The 20,368-nt window shown below is 38.0% G+C and overlaps 1 protein-coding gene across 21 annotated transcripts in view; it reads left to right on the top strand.

Annotated features, from left to right (window-relative positions):
- ncam1a (neural cell adhesion molecule 1a) overlaps positions 1-20,368 on the top strand; it is a 365,229-nt gene that overhangs the window by 259,605 nt on the left and 85,256 nt on the right. For 12 of the 21 annotated variants that reach the window (XM_047379205.1, XM_047379204.1, XM_047379209.1 and 9 more), the window contains exons 5-9: positions 6,804-6,941; positions 7,467-7,584; positions 9,625-9,785; positions 11,979-12,121; positions 18,678-18,707. In XM_047379205.1, the coding sequence (XP_047235161.1) occupies positions 6,804-6,941; positions 7,467-7,584; positions 9,625-9,785; positions 11,979-12,121; positions 18,678-18,707 (590 nt within the window). The remainder of the gene's footprint in view (positions 1-6,803; positions 6,942-7,466; positions 7,585-9,624; positions 9,786-11,978; positions 12,122-18,677; positions 18,708-20,368) is intronic. The other 9 variants (XM_047379207.1, XM_047379206.1, XM_047379213.1 and 6 more) reach the window with 1 other exon arrangement.

The following is a 20,368-nucleotide window of genomic DNA, read 5'->3' as shown; positions in this document are numbered from 1 at the left end:
TAGTCTATAACTTTATGTTTTACCCTCTCCAAGCAACATTTTGATTGAAAACGTGCGATGCTTTTCTGCAACATCTGCAACATTTGCTGCCTTTGTCTTTAAATTAGGACCTCCTGTTTAGCTCCACACTGTTGTTATGTAGAACATCCACCTTTTCAGCTATAATAATTCGGTTGGGCACAAAAAGCGGCATGTGTCCCATATCTGTTGGGTTTATTGGTTTTCTGTTACTCTACTACACCTACTTGAAAATTATTTACCACGTTCAAACATAATTTATTCCAAAATCAGTGATTGATTTGGTAATTGATGTTGGACTGCTATGATTTTGAACTCAACGGTAAATACCGACCCAATATGTTTATGTGGGACCCTTCTGGATTTTGAACAGGCTGCATAGGCACTACATGGGTCACTGTGTGCTTCTTGGATGGGAATCACTTAAGTTGACTAAATAAACCCATATCAGGAAACCAGTTGGGCCGACTATATAAGCCTTAGATGAGTTGTCAGGTAAGTATTAAAAACAGTTGAAATTGCTCCTCACTTTAAGGCCCCGTATGGGTCCCACTTTTATAAGTGGGATCCTTATTCATACATTTAATGCTTTTGTGCTGAATCACACCTCTAAAAGCAGCTAACATGTGACCATAATGTAACTTGTGTCCAATATGGGGCTAGTTTTAGACAATTTCCTAAGCATGTGGGGTCTATATGTAAACTTTGGACAGGTTTCTCTTATTGTGGCAACTTCCTACAGCCAAACATAACTTTTTATTGGCTTTAAAAATCTTTGACCAACTCTGCCCTGGAGAATAATGTCAGTGATGTGGAAAGTGTGTGCTCTGAGAAAGAAACAGTGCTTTGTTTTACACTTGAACAGGATCTGTTTTAACCTTAATGTTACCCCTCGTCTGGTGACCGCTGGAAAGCCTGAACTCACCACAAAGTAGTGCTTAGCCTTCCTTTATTCTTGGACTCCTATCAAGGAATATGTTTTCCACTAGAAAAAAAAAAGCTCAACTTGTGACCAACACTGAAATGTGCTTTATGTAATTTTGCTCAGTGCAGCAGTTGACCTAACCATATGTTTAAATGTCCACAAAGAGCTGCTTATTCTACAGTGTGTCACTGAGACATAAATTAAAACCCACATCTATAAACTTATGTGAGAAACAAGAATTACAGTATATCTGTCCAATGTGTAGTTAAGCATAATGTGCCATATTGTTTTTAACAACTTTGACCCACATGCAGAAAGCAATCAGGAGACAGAGTTTGACAGCAAGGATTTTCTTTACAATAATACTGAGGAATGCAGGGGACTGGAACCGGGATGCAACTGTAAAATAAGTAGAATGGTAAGCAGGGGAAAATTCAAAAGTAATGTTCTAAACGATGATTTTATCTTACTGGGATGAAGGAGAGATCTGCCAGTGGGGGGAGCACTGGAAATGAAGGTCTTGATCTAAGAGACGTGACACACAGGATGAATACGTAGGCTAGAAGGCAGACAAAGACGAAGAGCAGAGGGACTGATGACAGAGTCAATAGTGTAGGGATCATTGAAGCGAGGAGACAGTTTCTTGGACATAGCCTTTAACGGTATGTCCCGAGAGGACAACCAAACCTTTTGGCCTGGACAGTACACCGGAGCCGGCCGCTGTGTTCGGTCAGCATACTTCTTGTTTTGGTTCACAGTGCGAAAAAGAGCTCTGGAAGCTGTTCCCCAGATCCGCTTACAGCGGTGAATGTGGTGGCGAACGGAGGCAACAGCTATGTCCTTCTCATCAGTAGGAGATAGTGGTGGTTGGTAGCCGACGGAGACCCCGAATGGTGAAAGGCCAGTAGCTGAAGAAATCTGTGAATTTATGGCATATTCTACCCAGGGGATATAAATACTCCAATCTAAGGGTTATGTGGCAGTCATGCACCAGAGAATGGACTCTACCTGCTAGTTCATTAGATTGGGGGTGGTACCCAGAGGTCAGGGAGGTCTTAGCTCCGAGAGCTAAACAAAACTGTTTCCAAACACGAGAAACAAACTGACGGCCACAATCAGATAGAATGTCCTGAGGAATGCCATGTAAGTGAAAAACATGTTGTACTAACAGCTGAGCAGTCTGAAAAGCAGATGGAAGTTTCTTTAAAGGTACACGGTGGCAGGACTTAGAAAAACGGTCCACTATTTTGATGATGACCGTCACACCTTTAGAGATGGGTAACCTGGTCACAAAATCAAGAGCTATGTGTGACCAGGGGCGTTTGGGGGTGTTGAGAGGTTGGAGTAACCCATATGGGAGCAACCCATATGGTGGCCATATCGGTTACCCGATTTCTGCCTGGCACAGACTGAGCACGCTTGTACATATTCCCTGACATCTTTATGGAGGGATGGCCACCAAAAACGCCTGGAAATGAGTGAAATAGTACGGCTAACCCCTGGATGACCTGAAAACTTAGCGGTATGAAACCAACAGATTAGCCTAAACCTAACAGATGTAGGAACAAATACCCTGTTAGGAGGTCCAGTGCCTGGGTCAGGGTCGTTTCGCTTGGCCTGATTCACAAGATCCTCAACCTCCCAAACTAGAGCCCTAAAAGTCCAATGAGGTGGTATGATAGGTTCTGCCTCCCTCTCCGTGGTATCTGGTGAGTAAAGCCGGGACAAAGCATCCGGTTTCATATTCTTGGAACCCGGCCTATATGAGATGGAGAGGTCAGACCGGGAGAAGAAAAGTGACCAACGTGATTGGCGTGGGTTCAGTCTTTTGGCTGATTGTAAGTAGGCCAGATTTTTGTGATCGGTCCATACTAAAATGGGGTGTTTAGCACCCTCCAGCCAATGTCTTCATTCCTTAATAGCTAACTTTATAATTCAGAAGTTTTAATATTTTCTGTATTGGGTAGAATGTGATCATAGAATTGGGTAAAATATCTTGTTCTTTTGGACAAAAATGCGTTTTTGATCAGAGGTCAGAGAAGGTCAGAGAAGAATGGACAGACAGTAGCTTAATTAACCACATTTTGCAAGATTTATATGCAGAATAAGATATCTGAAAGCACAACTAGTTGAATACTGAAGCAGATGGGCTACAAAAATAGAAGACCGGATCAGGGTGTCCGTATTGTCAGCTAAAACTGAGCCTACGGTTCACATATCGTCATTCTGGTTCGATGAATCTCAACTTCAGCTCCAACATTTAGAAAGTAGGATAAGTATTTGTCCTAAACGAAAAGAAAGCAGAGATCTATCCCATCTTGTACCAATAATGCAGGCTGCAGGGGCTTTGTGTTTGTGTGTGGGATATTCTTGGCAGATGTTTGGCCCATTAGTGCTTACTGAGCACCATGTGCTTGCCTGTATGTCCACAGTGTACCCATCTTCTGATGGTGATTTCTAGCAGGATAATGCACCATGGTACAAAGCTCAATCAACTCTATATCTTGAATATGAAAAACGCATTCACATTCACCACATATCAGTCCAATAGAGCATCTTTGGGATGTATGGGAACAGGAGATTCTCACCATAAATGTGTAGCTGACAAGTCTGGAGCAACTGCGTGATGCAACCAAGTCCTCATGAAACAAGATCCGAGAGAAATGTTTTACACGCCTTATTTAATCTATGCCACAAAGAATAAAGGCGGTTCTGAAGGAAAAGGAAGTTCTAACACTGTATTATATAAATCTATGAATAAAATAGCTGGTAAGATGAAATCTAGGCAATGCAGTGTGAAGGTAAACAATTCAAGCTCCAGCACTTAGGGTTTTTCAACCCCCTGCAAGCCTCAGCAGTCAAGTCTTGCACTATATTCAGACCACCACAGGTGCAGCCAATTAATAAAATCCAATAAAGTGCATGTAACAATGAAGGAATCTTAAAACTACCTCAGTAAGGCCAGTGGGAATCCAAAGGGATTTAACACCTTAGAAAGTTTTCTGAAGGAGTGCGCATTTATTGGACCAGCATTTAAAGTACATCGTGCCAAAAAAGCAAATTGACTCAGTTCCTGTCTTTTGCTTCTAACTGTGATATTCCCCTAAATACTGGATTTTTAGGTGAATATGAAGAAAAAACATATATGCTCTGTTTTCAAGTTTCTGTATTTCAGTCATTCATTTGTTATATTTATATTGACTAACCTCACTATAACACTATAGATTATTACCATTAAATTGGTGCATACTGAAACTTGGAGGTGATGGACACCACAGCTTAGCACTTTTTTGCATAAGGCACAGCCATAAGTCAGGCCTTTATAGCACTGATCTTAAAAGTCATGACACAAATGTAATTTTAACTCTCACAGTTTTTCAATGCACTGTATGTAATCACACACATACAGACCATGCAGTGCCATAAAACAATGCTGGACCCCCTTACAGATTTGTGTTTTTGTTTGTTTTCTTGTCAAGCTTAAATGTTGAGATCATCAAACACATTTTAATATTGAACAAAAATAACCTGACTAAATACAGCTTGCAAATGCTTATTTCAGTCATTCAGGGAAGAAAGGTATCGAAACTAACCTGGGCCTATGTAAAAAAAGTAATTGTCCCCAAATCCTAATAACTTGTGTCACCCTTGATGGCAACAGCTGCTATCTAGAGTTTGCCAGTAATTTTATTGACTCTTTTACATCTCTGTGGAAGAGTTTTAGCCCACTCTTCCTTACAGGGTTGTTTTAGTTCAGCTACATTGGAGGGTTTTCAAGCATTATATAAATACATATTATAGATATAGATATGTATATAAAGTGTTTGTCTGTTTACTTTTACATGTACATAACCTTTGATGGCATCCAATTCTTAAACTATAAGGTTGAATTTGTTGATGGACCCACTGTTGACAGCAATAGCAACTTGAATTCTGTAGACATCTTCCACCAGGTTTAGTAGTGTGTCCATTGTTAGAGGAGTAAACCAGAACTGCAGCCTCTGCTCTAATTCATCCCAGAGGTGTTTAAGAAGGTTGAGGTCAGGACTCTGTGCAGACCAACCAAGTTGATCCACCTAAAATTGTATACACCTGCAGCTATGGAAGTGCAGCTACTAGAATTCATTGATTTGGCAATATACTATATATAATTTATTTTTTAAGTCATTCAGAGGTGAACATGCTGGTCTGCATCAGGCCATTGTCATGCTGCATAATCCAAGTGTGCTTGATTACCCCCCTAAACTTAATAATTGGTTATGCCAACCTTGACTTGGCAGCAACAACTGTCATCAAACATTTGCAATAACAGGTAATGAGTCTTTTACATAACTGGGGGAATATGGACAAATCTTTTTTTTTTCTGAATTGTTTTAATTCAGGGAAGGGCTACATGGTGGCGCAGTTGGTATCACTGTTGCCTTGCAGCAAGAAGGACCTGAGTTCAATTCCTGGCCTGGGGTCTTTCTGCATGGAGTTTGCATGTTCTCCCCGTGCATGTGTGGGTTCTCACCGGGTACTCCGGCTTCCTCCCACAGTCCAAAGACATGCCTGTTAGGTTAATTGGTAACTCTAAATTGCCCTTAGGTGTATGAATGAGTGTGTGCATGGTTGTTTGTGTGTTGCCCTGCGATGGACTGGCGACCTGTCCAGGGTGTACCCCGCCTCTTGCCCATAGACTGCTGGAGATAGGCACCAGCTCCCCCGTGACCCACTATGGAATAAGCAGTAGAAAATGACTGACTGACTGCTTTAATTCAGCCGCATTGGAGGGTCAGCAGTGGTCTTGGCCTTGAAAGTTTCCCATAGAGGCCTTTTTTGCCCACTCTATCTTATTGCTGAATCATAAACACTGAACTTAAATGAGGCAAGTGAGGCATCTATGCTTTAAATATAGCTATTGCTCAGTTATTTTCTTATTTACAATACATTTTTGACATTTTTCAAACTGACAATTGTTTTGATGTGGCTTCACTGCCTATCAAATTCTTCAGCTTAAAGAGGAGAAGCCCTTAACAGTCGAGATGTCAGATTTATTTTATACTTTGCTATTGTTTAACAAGGTTCAGTTATTTAATGTGTACATTATTTTTAACACACTAGTGTTAGTGCAGGCATAGTTAGCACAATGATAGCATGCTCATTTGGCTCAGGCCACAGGGCATTATGACCTATTTAAATTATTGTAGTGTATACAACTTTCTGTAAATTATTTAGTCTGTAATTTCCAAGTTTCAAGTCTAAAATATCAAATTTAACATCACTAATGTCAAAGGTCCCCAGCTAACTCCAATACCAGCTTTAGTGTGGCAACCCTGAATAAAAACATCACTTTAGATTTCTATCACATTAAACAGGAAACACTCTGTTTGTGAACATATAAAATGGAGAAAAAATCATAGTTTTTTTTGCTTTTAATGCTAGTTACTGTTAGCCAGGTCAATTAGCACAACAGTTACCATGTAACTGCACAACCGAGTTGGAATTAGCTTCGACATTACAATGTATTATCAAAGTACATATTTAGCATATTTATTTTTTGTCGTGCAACTCTTAACTAACACATTTGTCAAATCAGAGTTCATATTTAACAAAATGCTTCTATTTAGTTTAATAGACTAGTTTGATATGTTTTTTTTTATTATTATTAACTTTTTTGTTCTTATTTGTGCATTTTATGACTTCTGTGACTAACTTTGCTCATTATAAATTACATTGTCTTTAAGGCTTCAGTATGTGAAACGAAAGAAAAACATCAAATGTATTTTATAAATAAATAAAATTCTGTCAGGCCTCAGTAGTGTTGCGTCTTTCTGAAATGTTAATGCTCAATTCTGCATTTGCCTTTTTTTCCTTTTAGTGCGTTACAAGATCATGGATAATGGCCACCTGCTGATACGTGGCATCAAGAAGGCAGATGAAGGAATGTATAATTGTGAAGCTCGTGTTATGGCCAGGGGAGAAATTGACTTCCGGATGATAAAGGTCATCGTTAATGGTAAGCACTCCATCTGCATCTACTTTGGCGCTCAGCATGAGCAGTTTTCCAAAGAGTCGCGACTTTGCTCATAATGGTGTGACGTGATTAGGATGACTGTCTGTCAGAAGAAATCTGCTCTTTTAAAGCTTAAGATGCGGATCATAATGTTCTGCATCTGTCCACCTGTCCTACTCTGTTACACTGTCTGCTTATGGTTTGAGCAAAGCAGATAAATGTGCTCAGTTTTACCCTGAGTCTCTGGGTAGTGTGCCATTATTACATTAATTATATTATTAATTTTCTCGTACCATGATTTTTGATAATGAGATGTTGGCTACACTCCAGCTTTTTCAACATTTCAGTCGAAATAATCCCGAGCAGTGGTTCAGAGTACCATAAAGGAATTTTCTCACAAACATAAATCAAAGAGTGGTGAAAGAAATTAGCCAAAAAAAGTTTATTAAGATCATTTATAGGCTGGGCTCCTGAAGGAGCTGTTTTTTTCTATGCTATCCTCTAACATTTTTCTTCTTTCTGTTTCAGTTCTTCCCACAATCCGCGCGAGGAAGTCTGAAGTCAATGCCACAGCAGATATTGGTGAATCTGCTTTGTTGGCCTGTGATGCAGATGGCTACCCTGAGCCCACTGTTACCTGGACACAGTATGTAATTTTTTCTTGTTTTTTTTGTTTGTTTGTTTTTTGTTTTGTTTTTTTCAGATAAAATCATTAAGTATCAGGTTTATGTCATATCAGATGCCACAAAAATGCTGTGGGAGACAAATTTATTTATAGAAAAAGGGTGAAAAAGTAGAGCTCATTACATCATCTTATACAGTCTTTTTCCCTAGAAATATTACAGTTCAAGTTGGAAAATTAAATCCTGAAAGCAAAGCATTCAACAATTTTTTGGGCAGTATTCCTGAAGTTTCCCTTCTAAACAAAGCAGCCTGGCATCCTACAGGTCTAGATTGCCTACTTAAAGCAATTTAAGCCAAATAATGTCCCAATAAAGATGGATAATATAGTTTTATAATAACCATTAATTTTACTGTTAAGTGTAAATCTCTATTACCATTTGTTTTAGAGCAAGTCATTTTCATTCTGTTACCTCCAATTTGTTTCTCTGCACCAACATGTGAACCTCTGATGAAGAGACTCCAATAGTAATGATTGTTATACGAAACTTAAATGTTAAAGACTGGGCTACACATAGGAGACAATCATTTTCTCACCATTGTCATTAAAAAACAAACTATTTGTTTCCATTGATGATGAGATAAAACTTGCAAGTTGCCATAAGTCCTAATCCATTCTCAAGAATCTGACGATTAAATGCTGGCATAAAATTCCTGGACTAAACTCAATTCCTAATTCCTGTTCTTCTTGTTGTTGCATCACATTTTTACAAAATCTGCATCATTTCGATGAGTATAGTTTGCTCATCTGTGTCACAGGAGTTTATTTTGCAGATTGATAACACACAAAGTGAAATGTACTTTTTTGGTTGTTTCAACAGTGATGGCTTACAGATAATGCTAACCCTTAAGTTTGAATATTGTATAATTTCAATGAAAAAGGAATTTTAATATAGAATACAGCGGTTATGTTATGTTATGTTATGTTATGTTATGTTATGTTATGTTATGTTATGTTATGTTATGTTATGTTATGTTATGTTATGTTATGTTATGTTATGTTATGTTATGTTAAACACAATAATGGTGAAGATGGCTGAGTTGTCCAGGTTACACTCTGTAGCCAGCAGAGGCTAGGCCAGCAAAGTGTCCTGATCTAAACCCCACAGTGAAGCTGTGAATCGTAAAGAGAAAGACGAGACACACGAGAACCAACAGCACAGACATGCTGAAGGCCACTATTAAAGCAACCTGGGCGTCCGCAGTACCTTAGCTGAACCACAGGCTGATCTCCTTCATGCCATGCTGCAGTGATGCAGTTAATTAGCCACAAGAAGCCCTGAACAAGTACCCGGTGGATTTGCTGTACAAAACATGGACATAATGTTCAGCAAGTCTTTGAAAAAAAAATGTTTATTGGTTTGATGTAATATTGAACTTTTCTCAGAAACAGAAGTTTGCTTAAACAATTTAAATTTATCGCTCTTTGTGTAATACAAGTTTTTATTTTTTGAATGAGTTGAAGTAAATTATTTGTTTTCTAATTTATTGAGCTGCACCTGTATATTTTTATTAAAACATGTTAACAACCAGCTAGCATCAAACTTCCTTTTTCAGGTGTTTGCTCTGTGGTTCTAATCCCTTTTATTAAGCACAGATGAAACATTTACATATTGGTTTTTTTGTTTACATTTTTGCATTAATGAGTTTTAACAAAAATTATTTAGCCTGGTGCTTTTCTGGGATTTTTGTTTTGCAACTCAGGTAGATGAAAGGAATTAAAGGAATAACAATTTCCTTTGTCCAAAATATGCATGTATTCTGTAGAAATCTGGTCATAATCCCTACTTAAAGTTCTATTAATAAGAAAAAACCTATAAAAGCTGACTGTTGTTTAATGACTTTTGAAAACTAGATGTTATAAATAAAGAAGACTCAAAGCCACTGCTGCCCATCATCCTTGTGTCTAAGTAAGAACAGCATTTGTAGGCAGCTCAAGTTGCTTCAGCAAAACCTCGTGATGTGAACTCTCTGCCTTTTTTCCTTCTTTCTCCCTCCTCTACAGTAACAATGTTGTCCTTGAAACGGGTGACAAATACAGCTTGAACGAGGATGGCTCTGAATTGGTAATAAAGGAAGTCAAGAAGGTGGATGAAGGAGATTATACTTGCATTGCCAAGAACAAGGCCGGAGAGAAAAGCGAGGAAGTCAGCCTAAACGTGTTCGGTAAGAGAATATCTCCATCCGTGGATGTTTTTTCTCTCTCTCTGTCATTCTGGCCTTCCGTCATTGACATGTGCTGCACACTCCGTCCACAGCTTTTCCATTTGCTAGATGTAGATATACACAACATGGAGCACTCAGCATGCCCTGTTAAAAAGTAATTAACCATACCCCTTCAGGTCATTTTAAACATATATCAGTATAGATCTTTACTGTATAATCTAACTAAGACCGATAAACCTTCCTAAAACCTTTAGCCACAATAATTTTGAACTAAGCTATGAAAAACCTATTTGTTTTAATTAGGAAAATTAAAATAATAACTAAACATTTTCTTTTTACTATCCCTAACCCACTGATTACTTTATAACACAGTTTTAGATTTAAGAGGCCATTTTCCTTTGATTGCGAAGTAAAGGATTTTTAAGTGTAATATACTATAGATATATAATATGAATGCAGAGAACTAAAATGTGTAGAGGATGGGTGTGACAGAGGAGGATGCTGTGGACAGGGTAAGATGGAAGCGGAAGATCATGGTGACCTCTGAAATAAGCAAAACAACAACAAAATATTGTAGATGATTAAAACCAGTCACTGTAACTCTGTTTTTTCTTTTGCATCTTTTGTTGTCACTTATAAACACCTGCTATGTAAAACTATATTAACATCATAAAAATATGTATAACCATCACATTTACCAAAAAGCCAAATGAAGTTCCTGGGGATCATTTTTATTTATTATAGAATATATGATTTATTCATTAAAATTTGTTATTATTAAATCCGTTTTTTAATTTCTAATGTATTTCTAAACGTTTCTTTCCAACCATTCATAAAATTAAACCTAATTAACCAGAGCTTGCACAAGACTTTATAGACCCCTAGACAGAAAAAAATTAGGGGGTCCTTTAATTACAATCACATCAAACAGCCAACCTGATATCTCCTTTATTTATCCTCCATGGTTAAACATTTGTACAATATAATATAATGCATACAAATTAAATTTAACGAATGAAATCAGCATTTATTCATTACTATACATCAACCTGAGAACAGAAAACTCCCCATTTACATCATTTAGAGTTCAGTCCAAAACCATCTATATTTTGATCTAAAGTCATCTTTTATTTTAGCTATGCTGTTTCTGATTGGAAACAATATTATTGTTTTGGAAATTGGTAGAAGGAGATGTAGATCGGGGGGATGGCAAGGAGGTCTTTCAACCTTAACGATTTGGAGGTCAGTCAGTCAGTCATTTTCTACCGCTTATTCCATAGTGGGTTGCGGTGGAGCTGGTGCCTATCTCCAGCAGTCTATGGGCGAGAGGCAGGGTACACCCTGGACAGATCACCAGTCCATCGCAGGGCAACACACAAACAACCATGCACACACTCATTCATACACCTAAGGGCAATTTATAGTGACCAATTAACCTAACAGGCATGTCTTTGGACTGTGGGAGGAAGCCGGAGTACCCGGTGAGAACCCACGCATGCACGGGGAGAACATGCAAACTCCATGCAGAAAGACCCCAGGCTGGGAATCGAACCCAGGACCCTTCTTGCTGCAAGGCAACAGTGCTACCAACTGCACCACCATGCAGCCCACACAATTTGGAGGTCATTGCATAAATAGTCAATAGCTTTTAGAGAAATTCTGTTTTGAAATATATATATATACATATTACACCATTCCTACAATTAAAACTGGTTAATAAAAATATACATTTGTATTGTTAGCTTGTTTATGCCTTGGTGTGGCATTTCAATGCACTAAACTTTACCAAACAATAAAGTAAAAACAGACAGTGAAAGAAATAGAGCAATTAAATGAGGAGAAAATCTGTTCCATGTCCAAACATTTGTTTGCATCATCTCTGACAGGCTTCTAATATTCATGCATCCAAATCGTCAGACCTGTAGTTTTCAAAGGAGATGTTGTTTGCATCACTGAGATACCTTTGGTTATAGAATTAGTTGATTCAAAACTAAATTACTTTTAGATTTGTGTTGCTGCGTCGAGTAATCCTAAAACATTGGCAAAATACAGTTTGGAGAGATAATAAAACAGCATCAAGAAAAAGCATTTCCACAGTATGAAATCTGAGGCGTAGGCTGCAACAAACAAAACCTCCTGCTGTGTCCTGATACGTGTCTGGAAAATTATTAATACATTCTGTTCTGTTTCCAGTGCTGCCCAACATTACCTACTTCAACAACCAGACTGCCTCAGAGTTTGATGAGGAGGTCACCCTGACCTGCGAGGCCTCAGGTGACCCCACACCCACCATCTCCTGGAGATTTGGAAAAAGAGTTTTCACTGAAGGAGAGCAGGTACAGCTTGTTATTTTTTACTTTTCAGTTGTTAGGGAAGCAGTCCTGCCATAAGAATTGTCTAAATGTTTATGTCACTATATGCATAGTTTAGAACATCAGCAGTGTTGGAATATTATAGTAGATAAAACCATCTCCACACCATTGGAAAAATGCCAGGTTTTTGTAAAACAAAAAAATAAATAAATCACACCATTATAAATCCTTTTTGAACTTTTTCCCCACCTTATATTCTGTTTAATTTACTTGAAAATCAAACAAATATGTTAGAGAGAAAAATGTTAAAAATAATAAAGGTGCAAAAACTTGCATAAATGTGCGTAGCTATAAACTGATAATTCAGTTCCACCATTCAAATAAAGCATTGATTCCAGCATTGAAATATGGTCCAGCTGCCCTAATTGAATTTTCCTGACATGAGCCTGTTTAAGCTAAAACCACAGTTTGCTGAGAGGTTACAAAGGTATCAGTCAGCAGAATACAAAAATATTCAGGACATCATAAACACACCATGGACAAAAGCCTGGCTAAATCCTCTAGAACCCTGTGGGAGAACATCTTGTGGTCTGAAGACGAAAGATGTTCTCAGAATTTGATGGATCTAGAAAACGTTTGCAGGTAAAGTGAGCAGATGTTACCACAATTAGACACGGGAAGCTGATAAACCAGAGAAGCCACTGATAAACCAAAGACAACTGAATGCATAAACTGAAATAAAAGGTGGTTAAAACATTAGTTTAAGAATGTGCACATTGTGGCAACCAGGTTATTGAAGGGTTCTTCTTTTATTTTAATTTTTTTCCTTTAACTGTTTTGTATGTTTTCAGTTGAATTGTACAGTTGATATCCAGTCTACAGCCACTAAACACATAAAGTAGAAAAAATGAGAGGATCAAAATGTAATTTACAATTTTGGTAATTGCTGTGGAAAATGTGTTCTTGGGCCCAATCACTTCATAATCACTTCAGAAGCATCCTTTTACTTCACTGGAAACAAGGTATGGCTCAGTTTCAGCAGAACCATCAGAATCGTTTAGTAATCACTTTCCTTTCAGTCTTTATTATGTCTTGAAAATAACTTCACTAAACTATATCTCCACCATTTCCCAGCGAGCAGGACAATCATCTCAAATTGTAACGCTTCATTTCATTCACCAACCTGCAATCATTTCATCAGCTGAATTTGCTCATTGTAAACTCCAGAGTCTAACAGCTCTCTAAACTTGTTACGGTTTTCTCTGGAATGGTTTTAAGTTTTTAATAGACTTCATAGTGAACGCCGGAGGCGAATATGTGCAGTTTGCCATAAAACTGATTTCCAGCCAGTTTTTTGCTATGATACTTGCCAGCGTTAACACTCGATCTATTCCTGCTCTGTAGACGTCATTAGCTCCTACAGAGGGTGATTTTGTAAAAGTGCTGTGAAAGAGCCAACAGGAAAATTAGGGGTGAGTAAGCTAAAAAAATAAAAGAAAATTAATGTTGTTGACATTACTCCTAATTATTGCTATTATTAATAATATTAATTTTACCTGCTTGTGCTCATCTGTTAAGTGCTATAATGGCCCACTTTAGAAATGAGTGGGCTCCTTTTTTGAAGATGAACAAAATCTAAATGGAGAAACTAGATTACAGTTGTGGTTTCTATTGTTAACGCCTTTAAATGTACATTTTCTTCAATTAGTTCTTGAAGTAAGGGCAAAAATAGTACATGAAAGACTTGAAGGAATATTTGGGCTTGAAGTGTGTGGGGGTTACAGAAAGAAGTCACAAAAATAAAAATAAAAAAGTAAAACGGCTTAACAGGTGTACTTTCTACAGGAAAGAAAAGAAAGAGACTTCACAGAGTTGAATACACCAATACCTCTGTCCATGGCTCTGTGACAGAAGAAGAGACAGCTAAACACTGAAGCACTGGGCCAGGAGTCCTTTCTAATGAAAAGAACAACAAAGACAGAAAACATAATTAATATCAACCTTAGATCTGTAGATGGATCTGTCCAGGAATGAGACACAGCTATCCATAGAGGTACCAGGCCAAGGGGAACTTTCTGTGGGAAAGAAAAGCACAAAAAAAAACAACACAAAGTTAATGGCAGCAGTAACTCCATCAGTGGCTCTATCCTTGAAAAACACACAGCAAAACACAATGGCACTAATCCATGAGTACTTTCTATGGGAAACACATGCAAACAGAAAACATATAGGTCATAGCAGCAATAGTTATTTCAATGGTTCCATCTGGGAAAGACACAGCTAAACATAGAAGACATGAGCCTCTTTCTAAGTTAAAGAAAAAGAAAGATTATGCAAATATTAATTTCAGTGATAGTTTTATTAATGCACGGTGGCGCAGCTGGCAGCATTGTTGCCTTGCAGCAAGAAGGTCCTTGGTTCAACTCCCAGCTGGGGGTCTTTCTGCATGGACTTTGCATGTTCTCCCCTGCATGTGTGGGTTCTCACCAAGTACTCCGACTTCCTCCCACAGTCCAAAAACATGGCTGTTAGGTAAATTTATCTCTCTAAATTGCCCTTAGGTGTGTGTGAGTGGTTGTTTGTCCTGTATGTGTCTGTGTTGCCCTGCGATGGATTGGCGACCTGTCCAGGGTGTACCCTGCCTCTCACCCGTAGACTGCTGGAGATAGGCACCAGCTCCCCCGTGACCCACTATGGAAGAAGCGGTATAGAAGATAAATGAATGATTGAGTTTCATTAATGCATCTTCCCAAGGTTGGCTTGCTGAACACGTTCAGATAAGTGTGCTATAGTGCTGTTTAAGTAGTGTTCTATTAATTTATAATGTTTCTATAATCTGAGGCCAGCTCTGACAACTGGCTGCTTGGCTCTCCTGTTATAACCAATTTCTGTTTATTCATACTGAAGTCAGTCAGACTTCTTTTCACTGCAGGTACAATTCAGACAGCTCATAACCTCTCTACTAAACCCTCTCCAAACAAATCTAAATTATCGCTTTAAAAGGTGAGCACCATGGGTACCATTCCTCTGCAATTGTCCCGAACACTGGTCAAGGCACTCTAACCTCAGTGTCATCCAAGTGTTATTGCTCATTAAAGTTTGATACTTTTGAAAAAAATAAACAGTCCATCTCAACAGTCTGTTCTGACAACATGTGAGCAGCAGATGGGTAAGTTGCTTCAGAATTAATTTTCTGCCATGATTGCAGTAAACAATTATAAATATAATTACCCTGCTGCTTCTGGCAAGTTTGCAGAATTAAAAACAAAGATTGTTTTTTTTTTTCCTGCTTATGTCCAACAAAATACAAATGAACATTGCTATTTTAAGTCTGCAAACAAGAGTTCAGTGCCTTGAATTTCCCTTATGTTAACAGTTCAGACTAACCCTGTTGGTCTATTGATAGCTGGTCTTTAAATATTTACTACAAGGCAACAAGAAAACTACACAGTTTGGTAAAAAAAAAAAAAAAAAAAAAGACCTTAAAACCTTTCATCTGGCCATTTTGTATAAGTTGAAACATTTTTATCCTGCATCATCAGATGCAATTAATACGTAAAAGACGCTTCACATGTCTGAGGCATGAAATGCTAACTCTGTTATTCTTGGAGCAGCACATAGCCAGTGCACTGAACACCTGTCTTGTTGTGTCCCAAAGGATGAAGATATTTAGGCCACAGTGGCCTACTTTGCTTCTCATGCTTTGTCATCTGGTCTGCTATGATGGATGATGGCCTAAAGCTGCCACATGAAACAAATTTTAATATTGAATTCAAATTTGATAAATTAACCACTGATCATATTAAATTAAATCTACCATTAACTTTAGAAAAATTCAAAGCAAATAGATAGCTGAGACATGATAAAAGCGAACTAGTAAAACAATCTTAACCTCCTTGGCAAAGCTGCAGTAAATAATTAGGATTACAAACAGGGAGCCAGTGCAGGGATTTAAGGAGGGGTGTGATATGATCTATTTTCAGGACTCTTGCCGCTGCATTTTGGATGAGCTGTAGCTACCTGATTGATTTTTGCTGACATATAAAGACTCCAAATCTGGGTCCAAGTTCATGACAATACATAGGTTTATTGCATGTTCTGTTTCCTTTAGCCTCATTGAGTCTAGTTGAGTGGAAATTCTGACGCATCCACTCAAGGATATTATTGACACACTGACCCAGTGACTGTGGTCATGTGGTGACAGAAAGTTGTGTATCATCACCATACGCATTGTGAGAGATGTTGTACTCCATAATTAGAGGCAGAGGGTAGCATATTGATGTTGAATAAAAGTGGCCCAAGATGGAACCTTGAGGAACCACACATGTAATCCTTGTTTACTCAGATTTATAACTGCCAAAATGACAACAGTAGTTCCAGTCTGCCAAGTGGGATTAGAACCAGTTTATCACAGTACAATCCCATCTACCTTTCTTGTCTATCGGTCCAGATGTTTTGATCAGCTGAGCTCTTGTGAACATGTGTCATTTATAACCTTTACCAATGCAGCCTCAGTGCTGTGGCGTGGTTCAAAACCTGATTTGAGAGCACAGAAGATATTTTTATAATCAAAAATGAGTACATTTGTTTAGGAAACTTCCTTTTCAGTAGGATTTGCCAAAAGGGTAAGGTTAGATACACGTCTGTAATTATACCTGTGGCAGCTGGATTGAGCTTATTTAAAAGTGGTTTAAACAGTTTTTAGAACCTGAGGAAAATCACATGCATGAAAAGAAATGTGTCCAATCTGCTTTATTTTAGGCGCAACACAGCTAAGGAAACCACACTGTGGGCTCTATGTCAGAGCAGCAGGTTGTGGATTTTTGGTTTAAAATAATTTGTGTGCAGTAATGATTCTGGTATAATACTATAGATAAAATATATAATTCTTCATGAAAGTGTTGGTAGACATAAGCAGATACATTAATCGAAGACTTTGCTCCAAATATAAATCTCTAACCACAGTATTTGGTATTAATTATTCCAAAGACGTTCAGTGGCTTCGACTTGGCTCTAACATCTGCAGTTTTCTCTCATTAACCATGTAATTTATCACTGCCAGAAAGTGGAAACAGTCTCGCCTGCATTGCAAGTTCCTGAATCTTATCTTCCACCTGCATGACAGTCCTCGCTTTGCCCATCGCTGCTCATAGTTGTCAACAAATGTCCCCCATTCACAGCCTGTCATCACCCCCCTTTTTCCTATTTATCACTGTCACAGATGTTTTGATTTTATGTTGGCGCACTCAGAAAATTTCTATAATCATTTGGTGATGGTTTTCTGATTTCCACTGGATTTAATTCATTATTAGACTTCTGTTTGTGACACTGTCATCTGTTTTGACATCAATCAGACTTGAAGAGGACACTTTTTATTCTTAATGGTGTTGAATGGCAGTACTGTAATTTAACAGAGCAGCCTCCTCTTATTTTTTAATTGATGTCATATTGTTTTTAAGAAAAGCATGTTTTGGCTTCACTGTGCAACTTCAAATTTAGGATTTCTGGCATCAGGTTATTTTTCCAGACCATTGTTTGAAGCATGGAAGACTGCAGTTATAGGAATTGCTGATTAGGAAGAAAATGCGTCCAAGTGCCTGCAGTGGCTTACCTGTAATTAGTTTCATAGCCTTGTTTTCCACACCATGACCAATTTCTTTTTAAAGTATATTAATTAATGAGCAGCTGAGAAGGTCCCATGCAGCATCTGGCATTTTAACTGGTACCATCGGGTCTCTGTTTGCAGGGTTACTGCCATCATATCCTGATCTCACCTTAACCCATTCAACTGAAAAATAAATAACATTAACTTGCTGGTTTAGGTGGTATATCTAATCAGTGTTTAATGAGTCATGTGATTTACTCATGATAGGATGAATCATACTGGTAATAATTACAGCTGGGCAGGTAAGTTGTTTGGTCTCATCCAACAAACGCCAAATTACACATTTTCAGTGTTCATTCAAAGTGGTTATAAAGAACATTCTTGATTTTGAGTAAAAGTTCAGTTTTTATGTTTAGTTAAATTGTTCTTCACAAAAAAATTAAACTTTTTATCCTTTTTTATTTGTGAGATCAGTTATATCTGTCTGTGTATGAACCAAAACTCTCAGCGAAAATGCCGATTGTAATTGCTTCTTGTTGTCAAATATTGTTCATGCTATGTTGTCATGTTAAATGATTTACTTAAAATAAGTTCTCTGTAAATGCTCAGCTATATGAACAGGACTGAGAATAAGTAAAAAATGTTTAAAGAAAAACTTTAAGGAGCCTCAGAAAGCATGGAGAAATCTTGTTTTAAGGATTTTGTAAATAGGTCTGCCTGTTTTAAAATCAGGACTTTTGCACAACATTGTAACTCATAAAGCAATTTAAAAGTCATTGAAAATTAATTGAATTTATATATAGCATAACAGCCTACAGGTGAGGTAAAACATGCATTTTGATATATCTTGCACTAGTTTCTGGGCTAAAGCATAAATCAGGAAAATCCATTCAGCCCTCACTTTGTGGATCCTGTAAAAAAGCCTATTCATCCTACTGTATCTGCCTTTGCTTCCTGTGTCTTTGTTCTTTCCAGGCATCTTGGACGCGACCAGACAAATATGAGGTATTGCTAAAAATATCATAGCCTAAGTCAACTAATAATACCCCAACCTTACACCATAGAGTCCCCCTTTCATCATTTTCATTGCGGAGCAGAAGTGTTGTAATTTAGCCTGCATTTAATACGCTTTAGATTTTAGCTGTACGCTTAATGTGTAGGTCATTAGACACATAGTTCAGTTCATTTAATCCAATTAGTTCGAGTACACACTTAGATTTACCCTATTTACTTGTCATTGCTTGTTCTTGTCAGCAGATTTGATCTTGTGATGGAGGCGAGATCTGAAAGTAATTTTAGGTATTGTCTTGTGGCCGTGCTGTTATTTCCTGCTGCAGGGTCTGGTTAGTTCTCAACCTTTAAAATCATTTTTCGGATATGAAAACAAAGACTCCTGCTTTTGTTGTAAAGCGAGTCGGCAGCATTGTGCTGAACCACAGTCTGCTGCTGTGGGTTTAACTCACACAAATCCTTACACAGTGATTGTAAATGGTGCATCCTCCTGTCAGGGGCCAGAGGCCGGCATGTTTGGCTTTAACTACACACTTGGATGACTCTTTCAGTCACCTGGGGCCTCACTGCTGTCATCTCTCTGGGTCAGTTCATCCAGATGACAAAAATGTTTCACCTTTCCCTAGAGGTGTCAATATAGTTTGAGCTTCTCTTCTCCAGTTTCGAGATGCCTTGGTAGAAGGATTAGTTCATTCCTGTTAGTAACAAAACTTGTAAATATTTCTGCTAAATGCATAACATTAAAAGTGGATTAATCAGGATTAAAAATGGATCGAAAGGATTATTTGTTCAGACAGTGAAAACTCTTTTAGGAGCTGAGGTGGAAAGAGATGCAGTCTCTCAGCCCTCTGCAAATCAAACAAAAATATTGAAATCAAATTGACATTCACTAACAACCTCATTCTGATACACTTATGTGGCAAAAATACAGGTGCACCTCAGTAAATTAGCATATAATCAAAAAGTGAATTTAAAAAAAGTAGCATATATTCTGAAGCTGAAATTTTTCAACCATTTATTTCTGTTAATGATGATTCTGGCTTACAGCTAATAAAAACCCAAAATTTAGTTTGTCTTAAAATTACAGTTCTACATCAGCCCAATAAAAAACTTATTTTTAATACAGAAATGTTGGCCTGCTGAACAGTATGTATTTCACAGTATCTGCACCCAATATTTGGCTGGGGCTCCTTTTGCATGAATGCATCAATGGAGGAGATCAGCCTGTGGTTCTGCTGAGGTGTTCAAGAAGCCCATGTTGCTTTAATAGCAGTCATCGGATCATCTGCAATGTTGCTTCTGATGTCTCTCATCTTCCTTCTGGCAATACTCCATAGATTCTCTGGTCAGGCCAGTTTGCTGGCCAGTCCAGCACAGTGATACCATGATGGTTAAAGTAGGTATTGGTACCTTTGGCAGTGTGGACCGGTACCAAGTCCTACTGAAAATTAAATCTGCTCCACTTGTCAGCAGAGGGAACCATGTAGTGATCTAAAATTTCCTAGTAGATGGTTCGTTGATTGTGGACTTCAGAAAACACAGTGGACCAGAACCAGAAGATGACATGGCACCCCAAATCATCACTGACTGTGGAAACATCACACTGGACCTTAAGCACCTTGGATTCTTTGACTCTCCACGCTTCCCCCAGGCTT

The sequence above is a fragment of the Girardinichthys multiradiatus genome, chromosome 11 (assembly GCF_021462225.1).
Source record: "Girardinichthys multiradiatus isolate DD_20200921_A chromosome 11, DD_fGirMul_XY1, whole genome shotgun sequence".
NCBI classification, from domain to species: domain Eukaryota; kingdom Metazoa; phylum Chordata; class Actinopteri; order Cyprinodontiformes; family Goodeidae; genus Girardinichthys; species Girardinichthys multiradiatus.
The sequence above is the reverse complement of the archived record's forward strand: the minus strand, read 5'-3'. Positions and strand labels throughout refer to the sequence as shown.